This window comes from Mastigoproctus giganteus, chromosome 9 (genome assembly GCF_048544385.1).
Source record: "Mastigoproctus giganteus isolate SK-2022 chromosome 9, ASM4854438v1, whole genome shotgun sequence".
NCBI lineage: Eukaryota > Metazoa > Arthropoda > Arachnida > Uropygi > Thelyphonidae > Mastigoproctus > Mastigoproctus giganteus.
In genome coordinates, this window is record NC_143583.1 from 19,162,313 (window position 1) to 19,177,866 (window position 15,554).

The 15,554-nt window shown below is 38.4% G+C and overlaps 1 protein-coding gene across 1 annotated transcript in view; it reads left to right on the top strand.

Moving 5' to 3' along the window:
* Positions 1 to 15,062, top strand: part of LOC150080067 (uncharacterized) — a 52,886-nt gene extending 37,824 nt beyond the window's left edge. The window contains exons 2-6 of the mRNA XM_090381650.1: positions 4,459 to 4,659; positions 7,666 to 7,749; positions 9,169 to 9,261; positions 12,054 to 12,101; positions 14,515 to 15,062. Of these exons, the coding sequence (XP_090237776.1) occupies positions 4,459 to 4,659; positions 7,666 to 7,749; positions 9,169 to 9,261; positions 12,054 to 12,101; positions 14,515 to 15,062 (974 nt within the window). The remainder of the gene's footprint in view (positions 1 to 4,458; positions 4,660 to 7,665; positions 7,750 to 9,168; positions 9,262 to 12,053; positions 12,102 to 14,514) is intronic.
* Positions 15,063 to 15,554: the final 492 nt, after the last annotated feature.

Consider the following 15,554-nt stretch of genomic DNA (forward strand, 5'->3'; position numbering starts at 1 on the left):
CAAAGCCTGTGCACACGTGCGTTGGTTGACCTTTGACTTGTACCTGTCTGGTCCATCGCCGGGTATCCAGTGCGGGAATCCTTAAGCGACCCTATCGCTTCTTTTTCCTCTCTCCCTAGAGCTATCTTTGACGGAAGTTCCGTTAATCGCCGGTTTTGCCAGAGTAACGCTCTTGTTCCCACGGATCCGTGGAGACCCGTGCTTTACGGGCGTTTCTGTAGAGAGAGTCGGTAAGAAACGTGCTCCGGACCCCGTCCTCAGGTGGTTTGTAATTGTTTCGTAGCTTTTTTTCGACCATCTACACCCAGATTGGCTTCTTGTCCCTCCCGAATCGGAACAGGAGCGGGCAGTGAGTTGTCTAACAGGTGTATCGGGGTCAGGTGTATTAAATATTGAACAGTTGGCTATCGAGAGGTCAAGCGAGGGTAATTGAAGAGCATAAGTACCTAAAGTGGGATTTCACTGTTTCTGGTGATCCACACTGATAGCTGGCCCCTTAAGTAAAACCTGCCGGTGGCATTTAAACGCAACAGGGACCTGCGAAAAGGGATACAGATGATCATTCTGGCTCTGAACACGCTCCATCACTCCTGCTTGAAAGAATTGCCCCAAGTCGCAGGTATCCTACCATTGTCATACATTTTTCTCATAAAGAAGAAGAGTATAAGAGGAGCTTAGAATGCAGATAGAACAGTAGGGAAAGTAACACTTTTGGAGCTTTTTTGGAGCAGGATTCTTTTAAAGCATTTGATGCATTACAAGAATATATTTACTATTCACAAGAAAAAAGGTAAAATAGTTCCTCTTTTCAACCTTTTGTTTGTTATTAATATGCTGTGTTTTTATATGTAGAGCGGAATTGCTTTTGATGGAATATTGTTGAGGACTTCACCAATGTTCCATATTCCTCATAATTTCATTTAATAAAGATTATAGATGGTCTCCAGTATTATTAGACTTCGATTTCTATAGATTGTAATTTTCGGAATATATAAGTTATAAATTGTCTGTGGGTTTGAAGTTGGACATTAAGTGCATGCTGACAGATAGCGACGCATATTTGGAATGATTTGGAAGAGAGTTGGGGAATTATTGAAGTCAATTCAGAAGAACAGTGCTCAAGGAAATATCTATAAAAAGAGGCATGCAGCAGAAACTGAACGTGTATAAAACGAAGTGGAGAGACTTTGTAGAAGAGGAGTCATGAAGACGAGGTTTTGGGGCTACCACCCCAGATGTGGAAATGATATTCCACTTTAGAGCAGATTTTAAATTTGTTCAAGGATTAGTAATTGTTTGGGGGAAAAAATAACAGGAGAGCTAAAACGAAAACCTTTTTTATGCAAAAGAAGCAATATTTGTGATGTGCGTTCGCCAAAAGAAATTAGCAGTCAAGGTAATCCATAATGAAAACGTTATCTTGCCTAGAAATCTCGGTGTTATTGAAGATGAGCGCGGCGGCAGGAATAAGACAGGTCAGAGTTTTAGAAGAATTGAAATTCACTAAGTTTTATTTGCCCCGCTGAAGAATTACTTGAAGATTAGCATTTAAGAAATTGGTGGTGGATAATCGAGAAGTTGAGTTGGTTTGTGCAGGGCGAGGTTTCTCAAACTAGAAGGCGGAATTTATTGTGCTGTTATAAGCAAAACTATTGATAAGATTTCCAGTCAGTGGAAGAAAGCGATTAATTTTCAAAAGTAAAATAGTGGGATAAAAAGAACTGAACCTTGAAGAACACCACTATTTGTGGATAAATTAAAAGACAGAGAGCCTACTACTTTCACAACAATGAACGGTCAATGAGAAAACTGGATACCAAATTGCAAAAGAATGGCTGGCAATCCATAAAATCAGATGCCCTTTAGAGAAACTTTTATACTAAACACCATCAAATGTCTTAAAAATGTTAAGAGCAATTGCTTGAATTAGTATTAGTAATGGAAAATGATTCAAGAAAGCAAGCTTATACAACATCAGCCAAAAAAATCCAAATTCACCTATCCAATCACTGTGAAAGTTTGTTTAGTTCTTCCTTGAATGTATTTAAGCTTTCCACTTCCACAAAAACAGGCAGAAGTTTTTCCAGCAATGAGTTATCCCTGGCTAAAGGAATACTTGCACACGTCTATTCTGCAACCATCCTTCCTCAATTTGAATTTATGTCTCCTCATGTGCATAGTCTGAGGAAGAATCCCATCAGCATTGAGCTTGCTCAATCCATTCAAAGCCTTAAACATCTTAATCAAATCGCCTCGCAGGCACCTAGTCTCCAAACGATTTAATTTGCAGAACTGGAGTATTTCTTGATAAGAGAACCCTTTTGTTTTCCTCACCAATCTCGTTGCCATTCTCTGTGCCCGTTACAGCATCTCTACATCCTTCCTAAATTGAAGTGTGCAGAGCTGTATGCAGTACTCAAGATATGGCCTTATGCAATGGTATAATTATACCACTGCATAAGGAGGAGGTGCACAAGGATAAGAAGGTGATTATAATCGCCGTATCCCTACTAGCAAAATTCCTATATATCATTGACAAGACGCCATGACCTGCTCTGGAAACTCGTCCGCACTGCTCAGCGAACCTCATATTTGACTGCACAGTTACCCCCAGGTCTTTTTCACTTTCCAATTCCTTAAGCGTAGTACCACACAGTTGGTACGTTTCTCTGGGGTTACTTCTACCCATATGCAGTACTTTGCATTTGTCAATGTTAAACTTCAGTTACCACTTCTCAGCCCATTTTCCCAACTTATTTAGATCCAGTTGGAGTAGCATACTGTCTTTACTGTCGTTAACAACCCTGCAAGCCTTTATATCATCTGCAAACTTGGACATTAAACCCGATATACTTTCACTAATATCATTGATAAATATAAAAAACGACAATGGGTCCAACACCGAACCCTGGGGAACTCCACTAATAACGTTTGCCCACGAAGAGCAGTGTCCTTTGATTACTATTCTCTGTGGTCTCCCACTCAACCATCCCTTTATACATTGTAGCAACTTACCCTTAATGCCATACCTTTCCAATATATAGAGCAGTCTTCCATGTGCAGCAGTATTAAAAGCTTTCCTGAAATCCAAGTACATGATATAAAAATAATTTTTTGCATCCAGTCCTTTGTGACCACATCATAGTATCCAATCAAATTGGTCAGACTTCCCCTTAACAAATCCATGCTGTGTCAGAATTATTACTGCAGCCTTGTCTAGATGATCCTGCAATGCTTCGTTAACCAGTGATTCCATTATTTTCTCAGGAACTGGAGTTAACCTAATTACTAATTACTCGTGTCACACTTTGATCCCCCCCCCTCGTGAATTGGGGATTCATTTCTACATCTCCACTCCGTGTGGACTGCACCTGAGTCCAAGGATGCTCTTATAATTATGGCTAAGGGTTTGCTGACTTTCCTCGTTGCCTCCTTCAGTATAAGTGGATAGATTCCATCCACGCCAGGTTCCTTTCTTATATTTAACTGCACCAATTTCTCTTCTACTTTCCTCTCAGTTATTAAAATTTCTGCCATCTACTTCACTACAAAAATTCCTCAAGCGTGAATGTAGATGCAAAATACTTATGCAGTTTGTCAGCAACCTGAGCAGAACCATGAACAGTTGAATTATCAAGTGGACCAATGTAATTCATCCCCTTATTTCTAGTGTTCACATAAGTAAAGAAGAGTTTGCTGTTTTGCTTCGAATCCTTCTCCAAAGATTTCTCATAATCTGTCTTAGCTTGCCTAACCTACTTTGTGACTTGGTTACAGAAAAGTTTATATCTACCATAGGTTTTTGGATATTGTTAATCTGTTGGTCCGAAGTTGTATTGAGACAGGCTTGAGAGAAAATCATGTGTTTAATCCTAAAAAGGTGTTATTCATTTATTATTTTTTGTCGTCTATTATACATATATTACCCTACCAAAAGTATTCGGACATCCGTCCCAATGAATTTAACGGTGCTAAAGGACGATGATAGTGTGTGAAATGGGCCCCTTCCATATTTCAGTAAGAAAGTGCATTCAGTGTAGAAACCTGGTTTGATTTAAAAAATACCCCAACTCGGTTCGGTGGCCTAGAGTTTAGATCTGAATCCGATTGAATGGTGACCGAATGCTTTGGTAGGATGGTGTGTATATACTTTAGTTCCATTAAAGATTTGTTTGTACACAGCATTCATACATATAATTTTTTAAATAATAAATCATAAATAAATAATGTACATAACTGTAAAATATTAAATAATCTCTCTATTTTCTGAAATGAATTTTAAAATTCATTTTAATATAATTTTAAGTCTGTAAGTTTAAAAAAATTATAAATAAAATGCGTAGAATTCCATAAATATACTCTCGTTAAAATGTGAGTGTATTTATGAAAATAGTTCCTAGATGGCGCCACATGTCACCTTAAAAAATTAATCCGGTTCCTCGTTCTATTTTATTGCAGATCCGGAAGAGTGGGAAGCACGTCACATCCGCCAGTGGCTGGAATGGGCCCAAAGGCAGTTTAACCTCAACCCCATCGACCACTCCCAGTTCCCTAGCGCGGGTCACGAGTTGTGCGGCTTCACCCGAGAAGATTTCCGCCGAGTGACAGATCGTAGGTCGGCGGATATCCTGACGACACACCTCGCGCACCTGAGGCAGTGTGAGTAACCCCTCGCTCGCAGCGGGGTTCTAAAATGTGAGAGATTTCCCGCGCGCGTCGATGTTTAAAAAATCATTAAAGATGGCTGAATGAGCGGTGTGCAGTGATCGTTTGAGATTGCTCGTGCTCGTCTGCTGCACCAAGAAGCGGTGTCTTTTCGTAGACGGGCTCGTCAATTAGGCGGTGTTCGAGTCGCTTCTCGAATTCGTGAAACGCGAGTTGACATGTCGGAAATGTGTGGCAAACAGCGGTCTGTCGCGAACGGTGCCATTGAATTGCCGGCTTGTGGGGCAATTGCGCGTGTTTTGCGCCCCCTACAGCAGCTGTGAGTTTTCCCCGTGCGACTTGTACGTGTTTGCAAGCACGAAGGAAGCTCGGTGCAGCGATTGCAGAGCAGAAGAGGAAGAGGGGGGGCGCAGCAAAGAGTGGGGAGGCTGTTTGAAAGGAGACGCCCAAGAGGTGCAAGAATGAATTGTTCCTCGAACGACGGTCATGCTGAAGCACCCCACATGAACTCCATTGTTAAAATAAAGTCGTGATACCAATAGTAAGCGAATACTGTTTCTCTCTGTCTCTCTCTCTCTCTCTCTGTTCTCCCCTCTGTTTATCAATCAATCAGTCCTCGCCCCTTCTCACTCCTCTCTTTCTCCTGTTCTAACCCCTCCCTTCTTTCTTCTCTCTCTCTCTCTCTCTCTCTTTCTCTCTCTCTCTCTCTGTCTCTCTCTTTCTCTCTCTCGCTCCATCTATTGTCTCTCTCTATATATCGTTTCTCTCTTTTCTCCTCTATCCATCTATCTCATTTTCTTTTGTTCTGTTCTCTCTATCTCTCTATCCTCTTTCTCAACTCTCTCTCTCTCTCTCTCTCTCTCTCTCTCTCTCTCTCTCTCTCTCTCTCTCTCTCTCTCTCGTTTCCATCTATCTATTCTCTTTATCTCTCTCACTCTCTCTATCCATCTATCCTCTCTCTATCTTTCGTTTATCTCTCTCTCTATCTCTCCTCACCCCTCCCAGTCCATCCATCCTCTCTCTCTCTCTCTCTCTCTCTCTCTCTCTCTCTCTCTCTCTCTCTCTCTCTCACTCTCTCTCTCTCTCTCTCTCTCTCTCGTTTCTCTCCTTCACTGTATCCATTTCTCTTCTCTTCTCTCTCTCTGTCTCTCTCTCTATCCATCGATCCTCTCTCTTTCTCTCACTACTCGCTCTCTCTATCCATCTATTCTCTCTATCTCTATCTCTCTATCAATTTATCCTCTCTCTCGATGTATCCTCTCTCTCCTCGCCCCTCTCTATCCATCTATTTTCTCTTTCTTTCCTCTCTCTCTATATACAACTTCTCTCTCTCTCTCTCTCTCTCTCTCCTCGCCCCTCACTATCCATCTATTCTCTCTCTTTCTTTCCTTTCTCTATATATACAACTATTTTCTCTCTTTCTTTCTCTCTCTCTCTCTCGATGTATCCTCTCTCTTTCTCTCTCTATCCATCTATTCTCTCTCTCTTTCTTTCCTCCCTATATATACAACTATTTTCTCTCCCTCTCTCTCTCTCTCTCTCTCGCCATCTGTCCTCTCTCCTTTCTTCTCTCTCTCGCTCTGTCTATCTTTCGTTTCTCTCTCTCTCTCCATCTATCCACTCTCTTTCTCTCTCTCCTCACCCCTCTCTACCCACCTATTCTGTCTCTTTCTTTCTCTCTCTCTCTCTATATATATACAACTATTTTCTCTCTATATATATATATATATATATAAATCCAACAATTCTCTCTCTTTTTCTCTCTTTCTCTATTCATCTATCCTCTCTCTCTCTCTCTCCTTTCCTATTCTTTTCATTTGGAAGGTTCTTATAGTAGCGTTATATCATTTTCACCAAATCCAGATGCAAACGCACGGGAACTGTCCGTTCAAAAACAGAAATTTCATTCTGCATAAAAAAAAAAAAAGGACATTTCTTATTAAAAGAAATAAAGAGAAAAAGAGGACACATTTCGTACTAAAAGAATCGTGATTCGTTAAAGAGAAGAACGCGGGAACGCCCATTCAAAGTGGGTGTCCCGATTACTTTCCCCACACACCAAACGGTCTTGCACCCTCACACCATTCCAATCTCTGCTTTCCATCACATCACTTGCGCCGGTTGGTTGCCTCGTCCTCAATTTGTCACTCGACGAATATTGGCAACAGCAGCTGTGTCATCTCTAATCATTCCAATCTCTAAGATCATCTCTGTCATATCAATGTCATCTCTAAACTACAATCGTTCCAAAAATTAAAATGTTTTATTTTTATTTTCTAAAATATTCAAATATCCGAGCGAAATTTTAATATAGAAAAATCCGGTTGTGACGTCACAATACGAGTTTGTCCGAAAATAAGAATGACGAAATTTCGAGATCACGCGCTTTTTGAATGGACCGAGGTGTTTACAGAAGCGATGGATGACGCGCAGTTGGGGAGTGTCCATTTATACTTTCCCTTATTCAAACTCATTTCGCACTAAAAATTTAAATCACTGGCGCCACCTATCTGAAAGTGGGGTAAGCTTATTAACGACTTATCTTTCGAGGAAAATGGAAACACCTGGAAGTACAGATGCGCTATTATTCCCCCCCCCCACCATTATTGCAGCCAAATCCACTTCAATTAGCCTCTGCATTCCACTCTCACTGTCTCAAAACCGGTTTCTCTTTGAACAGCAGACACTCACCAAAAAAAAAACTGCAGAAGAATGTTCGGGGAATCCCGGAAGTCCTTTTATGACACGGAACTCATGTCAGGAAAGGGATACAAGAAAATTAAATTGAGAATTTATTATTCTGCTCACAGTAAGAGGGCAATAAGGACATCTAAAAGAGATTTAACTTTGGTGCGAATTCATTCAGCCATCCATCATAGTTCGAGTCATTGTGGTAAAATAATTTCCTTAACTTATTTGTAAAATCTCTTAAGGAAGTATTCTTTAAGGCGTAGGTGGCACTTCCGTTGTTGTTTAATTTTTTTTTTTCTTTGATTGCAGCCAGTGGACATGGCCCCATGTCCAGATCGGAGTCGCCAGAAATCATTCCAGATGACGATCCATCCGCAGACTCTCAGAAGAATGGTAAGTTGATGAAACCGTTGTTTACTACGCCTTTTTGCTTTCCACGTTTAATTTTTTAAAATGTTTTTAATATTTTCTGAAGAATCTGAAGATGGATTCTTATATTCATATTAAACAGTAAATTGCAAAATATCCAAGTTATCTTTCTGCAAAACTCTGTTTGGGGTTTGGCAACCGCACGCGCGATTACGTTGACAGCTCTTATGTTTCATTCGATAGGAAGATGCAATAAAAGCGTATCCAAACGTCCAAAGAGCTCGCGTTCGTCCGGTAACCATAGCGACCATAGTTGAGTGTTTTGAAGTTCTTTCTGTCAGCCACTCAGCTGGCTTCGCGTTCGATCGGAGGCACCCATCGACTGGCTTCATTGGATATCGCGAAGTAGCGAAGGGGTGTTATTATTGGCAGCGATCCCTAACGTCACGGTGGAACGTGGAAACATAAGGGCGTGGTGACCTTTTCCGCTCTTTTGTCGGTTACACTTGCAATGGAGATGAACAAAAATTCTGGACTTGTTGTGATTATCCGCTGAATCAAAGGAGTGATAGAAAAGGAAAACAATCGCCTATCGGATAAGCTGGAACTTAGAAGACTGTACATGCATCATCCGACAGTGAGAGACTGTTTCACCACTTATAACCCCTGCAGTATGGTCCAAAGCGGTATGCAATTTAGATGTTGAAATGTTTGTCTCAATAGTTTTAATTGTTCAAATGAATTTCGAATCATTTTATTTATTTATAAAACACTTTGGTTATTGCACAAGCCTCATTTTGTACTTAGGAACACTCAAACTAGGTTTGCTACTTCGATCCTCATATTGTGGAGACCTTTCGCCAAGAGTTGCCTTGATGTTGAACTACTCAAAATAAAAAAAACTTTGCTCCAGTGGAGAAGTATATTGCTGTTTATTTAAAATATATAACATAAATAGCAATGTACGTCACCGCTGAACTTTTTATTTAGATATAGTGCAGTACCGAGGCTACTCGTGGTGAAATGCTCTAAATATTAGATCGATGTTAATTCTCTTTAGAATATCTTTCAAAGTCCTCCGGAGAAGTTGCTTTTACAGGGGATACCGGCATTTTCATTATACAAAATACTAATTGATATCGGCTAGTATGTTCAGTAAGGAAGATTCTCTATAATCCGAACCTCGTTTATCCGACATTACACGAGGTTATTCCTAGTAAAAACAGAAAGTTAAATCTAATACTTAGTGGGATTCGCGTAGGTATATCAATTCAAAAATTAATAATTAAGGTTTTTTTAACTAAAACGTGTTTAAAAGTCTGGTTAAAATTTTAAAACTCTTTTTTTAATTGTATAATTTGCTATAGAGCTGATTATTGACATCAACAAATTGATGATTTTACTAATATAGTTTTAACTTAAAAATTATATATTTTTTCCTAGATTTTTCATCATATTCTGACGTATTTCGAAGAAATGGTTTGACATCGGCGTTCAACTCAGATTCCACAAGTCTCGAGATCTGTAGCAATAACGGTGAGTATGCAAATGAACAGTTATATTTTGTAACTTTAGGTCTCAACCCCTGTTAATTATGCTTTGATCTTCACGGATAGCAACTAAACCGTTCCCCAGATTTTAATTAATCTAAAACAAATTGGCCTCAGAACGTATTAATTTACAAACATGAAATATCAGCTCCTCCTGACCTCAGGTGCCTTAGTGAGAATTAATCCTAAACAAGACAAGACTTCTAAAGTTGTCTGTGGAACGCACTTGATTATGTGTCACTGGTGTAGACCTTAATTCCCAAAGACACCGCTATCGAAATCAACGGAGGGGGATGGAAACCTTTCATATTCAGATAACAGTATCTAATGTGTCAACAAAGACTTCAAAGCGTATCTGCTGAGTCACGCTTCAAAGGAATAATGACAATTGAAATGACTTTGATTCAATAGTGTTTGTGTACTTCATTGAGAAACTCTGTGACATAATTCGATTTTTGTACCAAACAATATTTTTCTCGGCACTTGCACACTCACCTTCGTTGTTATACAACGATAAGCGTCGATGATCACGTGAAAAGTGTAATACCACGCGTGAGCTCCCCTCCTGGAGTTACACCGGATATGATTTCATAATATAGGGAGGTTTTGAAAGGCTTGAAAAACATTATCTAACTGTTTCGGTTTAATTTCTCCCAACATAAATAATGCTCCAATTGCATAACCCCAAAGTACCATTAGTGGTACCACAGTTGTTCTCTGGTGGTATGAAGATGGCCAACTATGATTTATGAGCCTTAAATTGGTATAAAATTTAAAATGCCTTTGGCTACTTGGACCAATCAAAAACCGACATTCGTTTTTCCTTCCTTTTTTCCTGGCATCTTTTGTGTACGTCCACAAATGACGTCATGAGAATCTCTAGAAATGCGATGTCTGCCCCTTATAATTAGTGAGCAGGCAGCTGTAGATATCTTTGTTTATCTAAGACACGCAGTCGCTGGAAAAAGCAAAACAAATTAGGTACTTGGCTACCCTCGTAACGAACTTCTAATGTCTGCTAGTCCTGAAATAACCGTTGTACTGCTTCAAACGTCTTCTAGACACACGCCAGGTGACACTGATCTCGACGACTAGCCTGGGTCGTTGAAGAGATTGACACACCACCTGCTTTGCAAGAAAAATACAGTATTGGGCTGTGGCACTGGTCATTAGCAGTTGTGGTTTCTCGTATCCATTTAGCGTAGAAGGAGGCCAAACATACAGCTGGACATTAAACAAATTATTAACTACAGTTGTTTAGATTACTGGCAACTCAAGCTAACCACCCGAATTTCAGTTCCGGGGTAGTCGTAAATTCCTGACTAGATGCAGACATCGATTCTGTGATTTCTTGTTGCAGAATTGCCATAAAGAAAACTTAATTTCCCTTTACACTATCTTTGGTGGCTTTTTATAAAGGTCATTTTGCATCGGACCTTATTCAGCATTTAAGGACTTTGAGGAGACTGAAGAATCCGGTGAAATGTGAATAATCGGGAGGTTGTAATCGATTATTTAGATTATACTCAAATCATTCGAATGATTCATTCAATTATTATGACAAATCATTGGATTATTTCGTTTTGTTATATCATTCGAATGATTAATAGTTAGTAACTAATAATTGTGATTATTTCGATTGTCAGAATCTCCCGATTGTTAATGATTCCATTATGCTCATCGCTAGTCTGAATGCAACGACAAATAGCTAGATATTGAGTTGTACAGAGCTGCCCATCTACTTTCAATGGTTCCAGTTAAATATAAAAGAAAGGTCACCTGCACCAGGTATGATTTCTAGAATTTGGTTTATGTCCTTCCTCAAGCCAATAATTAATAATATGGTGTATTTGAGTTTATTCCTTCTTGGGACCCTAAGAAAAACGATATAAGCGATACAGCGGTTAAACTTGCAAGGTACTTCATAGGACTGACCATGGAGATCGGAAGAAAAAGAGAGATAAAAGCGGGTTAGAGCTGTAAACTGTAGTGTTATAACGGGAGTCTATTGTATCTGTAAGAGAGGAGTTCAAAAAAGATTAGTTCACCCAGAAGTAGCTGTTATTACAGAAAGATGAAATTTTTTTTTGTTTGATACCTTGAAATCTCTATAGCAAAAACACAAAGTTTGGTTTCCATCTGAAAATTCGTTTTTTTTTTTTTTTGCAACACTGAATGAAGTGAAATGTCACAATGGATAAAGTGGAATGCAGATCAGTGATTGGGTTCCTCTTTCTGCAAGGGAAAACATCCAAAGCAATCCACGAAGAAATGGTTGCTGTTGATGAAGAAGACTGCCCAGGTAACAGGGTTGTTGCTCATTGGTACAAGCAATTGAAATGTGGAAGAACCTCAGTGCATGATGAAGAAATCGCAGGATCCCCAGAAACTGCTATAACAGAAGAAAGTGTTGCAAAAATTGAGGCATTAATCCTGGAAGATGGCCCTATTAGCGTCAAAGAACTAGCTGCAGAACTCCAAATTGGTGTAAGGTCTGTGGAGAACATCATCCATCAACAGTTGCACATGGGTAAAGTGTCTGCTAGATGGTGTCCCAAACGTCTGACCCCTTACCAGATGCGCGCATTGTGTTTGTTTCAACCTTCTACTACAACCACTTCCGGGTGAATACAAATCTTTTTTGAGCACCCTCGTAAATACGTATATCAATGGACTTGTTTGCATGATTAAACAAAACAAAATGTTTTTTTTTTTTTTTTTTTTCATCTGCAATGATCCGTCTAACTGTTACTGTAAACTTGCATTTCTTGTTTCCAGATCCGTACAGACTTCTGAGTGTGACGAGCAGTCGTCTTGTATCTCAAGGTGAGTTGGTATTCTTTGAATTGCTCTTTTCGGATGTGATTTCTTCTGGAGTGAAACGCGACATAACGTAAATGCAGCGAACCACTCACGTGCCAAAAGCAAACACCGCTTTGACGCCATGTCAAATAGGACGGGTGTGCAGTCGAAGAAACCTAACGCCCGATAGTGGGTTTCTGTAGCGTCGAGAGAGGTTTGCCACTCATTGTGTACCCAAAGCCGTCTCTCATTGTTAGCATATCATTTGACTTCCATTAGCTTTGGCTTAGGCCCAATTTCGTCTCACTCCTTGGCCACTCGATGCTGTTTGGTCGGGGGCCACTTGACGCTAGCCTTATCACGCAGGCGCTTTTACTTAACAGATGTCTGTTACTGTGTGTGTGCGAAGGGGAAGATTGATTACGCATAACGGCGAAAACAAACAGTGTGTGTGCTCCCTTTCCTAAAGACTTTATAACGATGTCAGTAAATATTAAAGCAGTACCACATAATGGACGGAATCACCGCCGCAAAGTGGTGTTAATAGTAATTTGCGAAATGCGCATGCTCAGTGGTTTCTCACCAACAGTTTATGTCATTGAAAACATCAACTTGGTAGGGGATCGAGTCTGACAATGATTTGGATTATGATTTGGCATTCTTCCAGAAACCAAAAGGAAAAGAAGAAAATTAAAAATAAATAAAGTTGCACCAGAGTCCAATTCGTGATGACATTCAACTGTAAATTCACGTTGGCAAATTATTAACTTGATATTTTTGAATGATTTGCAAAAACTAAGTTAAAATGGTAAGCCAGACAACCAAATTGATTGTTCTGATTTTATCCCATATGAAATCGAATGATTGGAATGGGAAGTTGGCATTATTTTAAACAATCAAACTCCCTTTATTTGTTTAAACAATCAAACTGCCTTTATTTGTTTAAACAATCAAAACTGCCTTTATTTGTTTAAACAATCAAACAACTGCCTATATTTGTTTCATTGTTTAAAAGTTTAACTGTTTTAAACAATTAGACTACCTTATTTCATATTTATTTTGTTTCTGCGAGGAAATGAATGAAAATATACAAATTACACTGACAATTTGATTGTTTTTAGTATACAGTATTTTTATTTAATCGTAAATCTGAAACAAAAATTTCATTGTTTACAATCAAACTGTCATTATAGTTTTTGCCACAAATCCGAATTTTATCCACAATCAAACTAAAGGCGACAATTTTTGTCCTAAATCCTAAAAGGGATTAGATTGCTTAAAACTGACAGTTTCGATTTTTCTCATAAATTCTAAACGGTAATTTGATCGTTTACAATCAAATTACTGTTTAGGCTTTGATTGTTTATAATCAAATCGACACACACACAGGCAATTTTTCTTGCAAATCCTGGACAGCAATCCAATTGTTTACAAATTGGCATTGTCGGCTTTTGTCAGAAACGATAATTTGTTTGTTTGCAATCAGACAATGAAAATTTTTATCATTGGATTGTTTACAACAAAATTGACACGAGTAATTTTTGTCTTAAATCCTAAATAGTATTTCGATTGTTCATAGATTGACATTGTCAGCATTATGAATGTTTATAAACTAATATTGGCAATTTTTTTACCTAAATTTAAACGATAGGTTGATCGTCTGCATCTGACTGCAGACGATCAAACTATTGTTTATGGTGTACGAAAAAAATTGCCAATATTAATTTGTAAACAGTTAAATTGCTGTCAATGTCAACCTGTAAACACTCGAAGTACTATTTAGGATTTAAGACAAAAATTACTCGCGTCAATTTAATTGTAAACAATCAAATTGTTGTGATAAAAATTTTCGTTATCTAACTGCAAATTTTGCAGGGTTATTTTATTTTATTTTTTTCAGAAATTCTAAATGGTAATTTTATTGTTTTCGATTAAACAGATGGTGAAAATTTTTGTTTTAAATCCTAAACGATTTTAAAATCCATTTCTTACAGATATATTGACAGTTTACAAAAGGACAATTTAGCATAAATATTTACGTTTATATACTAACACAAAATAAATAACGTGACAAAAAAGAAAACAATCTATAATAACTACAAAAAAAGAAATATTTTATGAATGTATTTATTATTGGTTGTTTTTATCTTCTTCGCAGTTATTGTTGGTTGTACAATCACTGCTTATATCGCGTACTTTGCGTTAATATATCTTGAAGAAGGATAGGAAAATGCTTATCCGAAACGTCCCTCCGTCTATTTCATTCTGTGTCTCTTTCCTGGTGCATAATTAACCATTTTTGTAGAGTGCAGGATAGTGACAATTCTTTCAAATACAGAATGAATATTTCTGTGATGATTTACAAAAATATTAAATTGCTTATTAGCCATGAATTCTAAACAACTGAGTTTTTGCATTTGTTGTGTTTCTTTTGTAGGAGGAGGACAAATACAACTGTGGCAGTTTCTTCTGGAGCTTCTGTCCGACAATACCAACGCCAGTTGCATCACATGGGAAGGCACAAACGGTGAATTCAAGTTGACCGATCCAGACGAAGTGGCTCGTCGGTGGGGCGAGCGAAAGAGCAAACCGAACATGAACTATGACAAATTAAGTCGAGCCCTGCGCTACTACTACGACAAGAATATCATGACCAAAGTTCACGGCAAGCGATACGCCTACAAATTCGATTTCCAGGGACTAGCCCAAGCATGTCAACCCAATGTGAGCGATTCCTTCAAGCTGCAATCGGATTGTCTGCTACCTCCGTATCCTGGTCATTCCACCAAGATTAACTACCTCTCCTCGTGGCCTAGTTCTGCTCCTGGTAGTCCATTAAACCAACAGTTGAACACCACATCCCGTCATTACTGGTCTTCCCCTCCATCAGTTAACTGTTTGGAGTTTTCTGGTGATTCGTCTCAATCCAGTAGTCCTCAAAATCAAAGGATCGGCGCGTATTCTGTCCGAAATACCCTTGTGTAAAAAACAGAAACTTAATCATCAGTATTGTTTTTTTTTTTATATTTTTTGTAAGACTTCTACTATCGCTTGTAGTTTTTTTCCCAGACTCTTATAGAGCTCAAGTAAGTATAGCAACTCAAGAAAGGAGATACATGCTGCTGTCCTTCGAAATCACTTTCCAGTCATGTTGTGTTTATAGAAGATTCTGTCAAAAATAATTTTCTGTATTGTGTTTTTTTTTAAGAAACAAATATTGTAATCAAACACTGATACTTTCTGCTGGTCAGAGAGGTCACGTAGTAGTATTAAGGCTTTCGTACTTAGATCACTAATAATATCTCGAAGCTTTTTAGTGAAACTGATAATTTGACTTTTATCCATTCGGTCTTTCAAAGTGGTAGAAAGGAGTTTATATTATTATCATCATCTGTAGCCTTTTTGTTTTTAAATCTTTATTTTTGTGAGAACTATTCAATGTAATCTATTTAATTATTTTTTAATATTTATATAAAA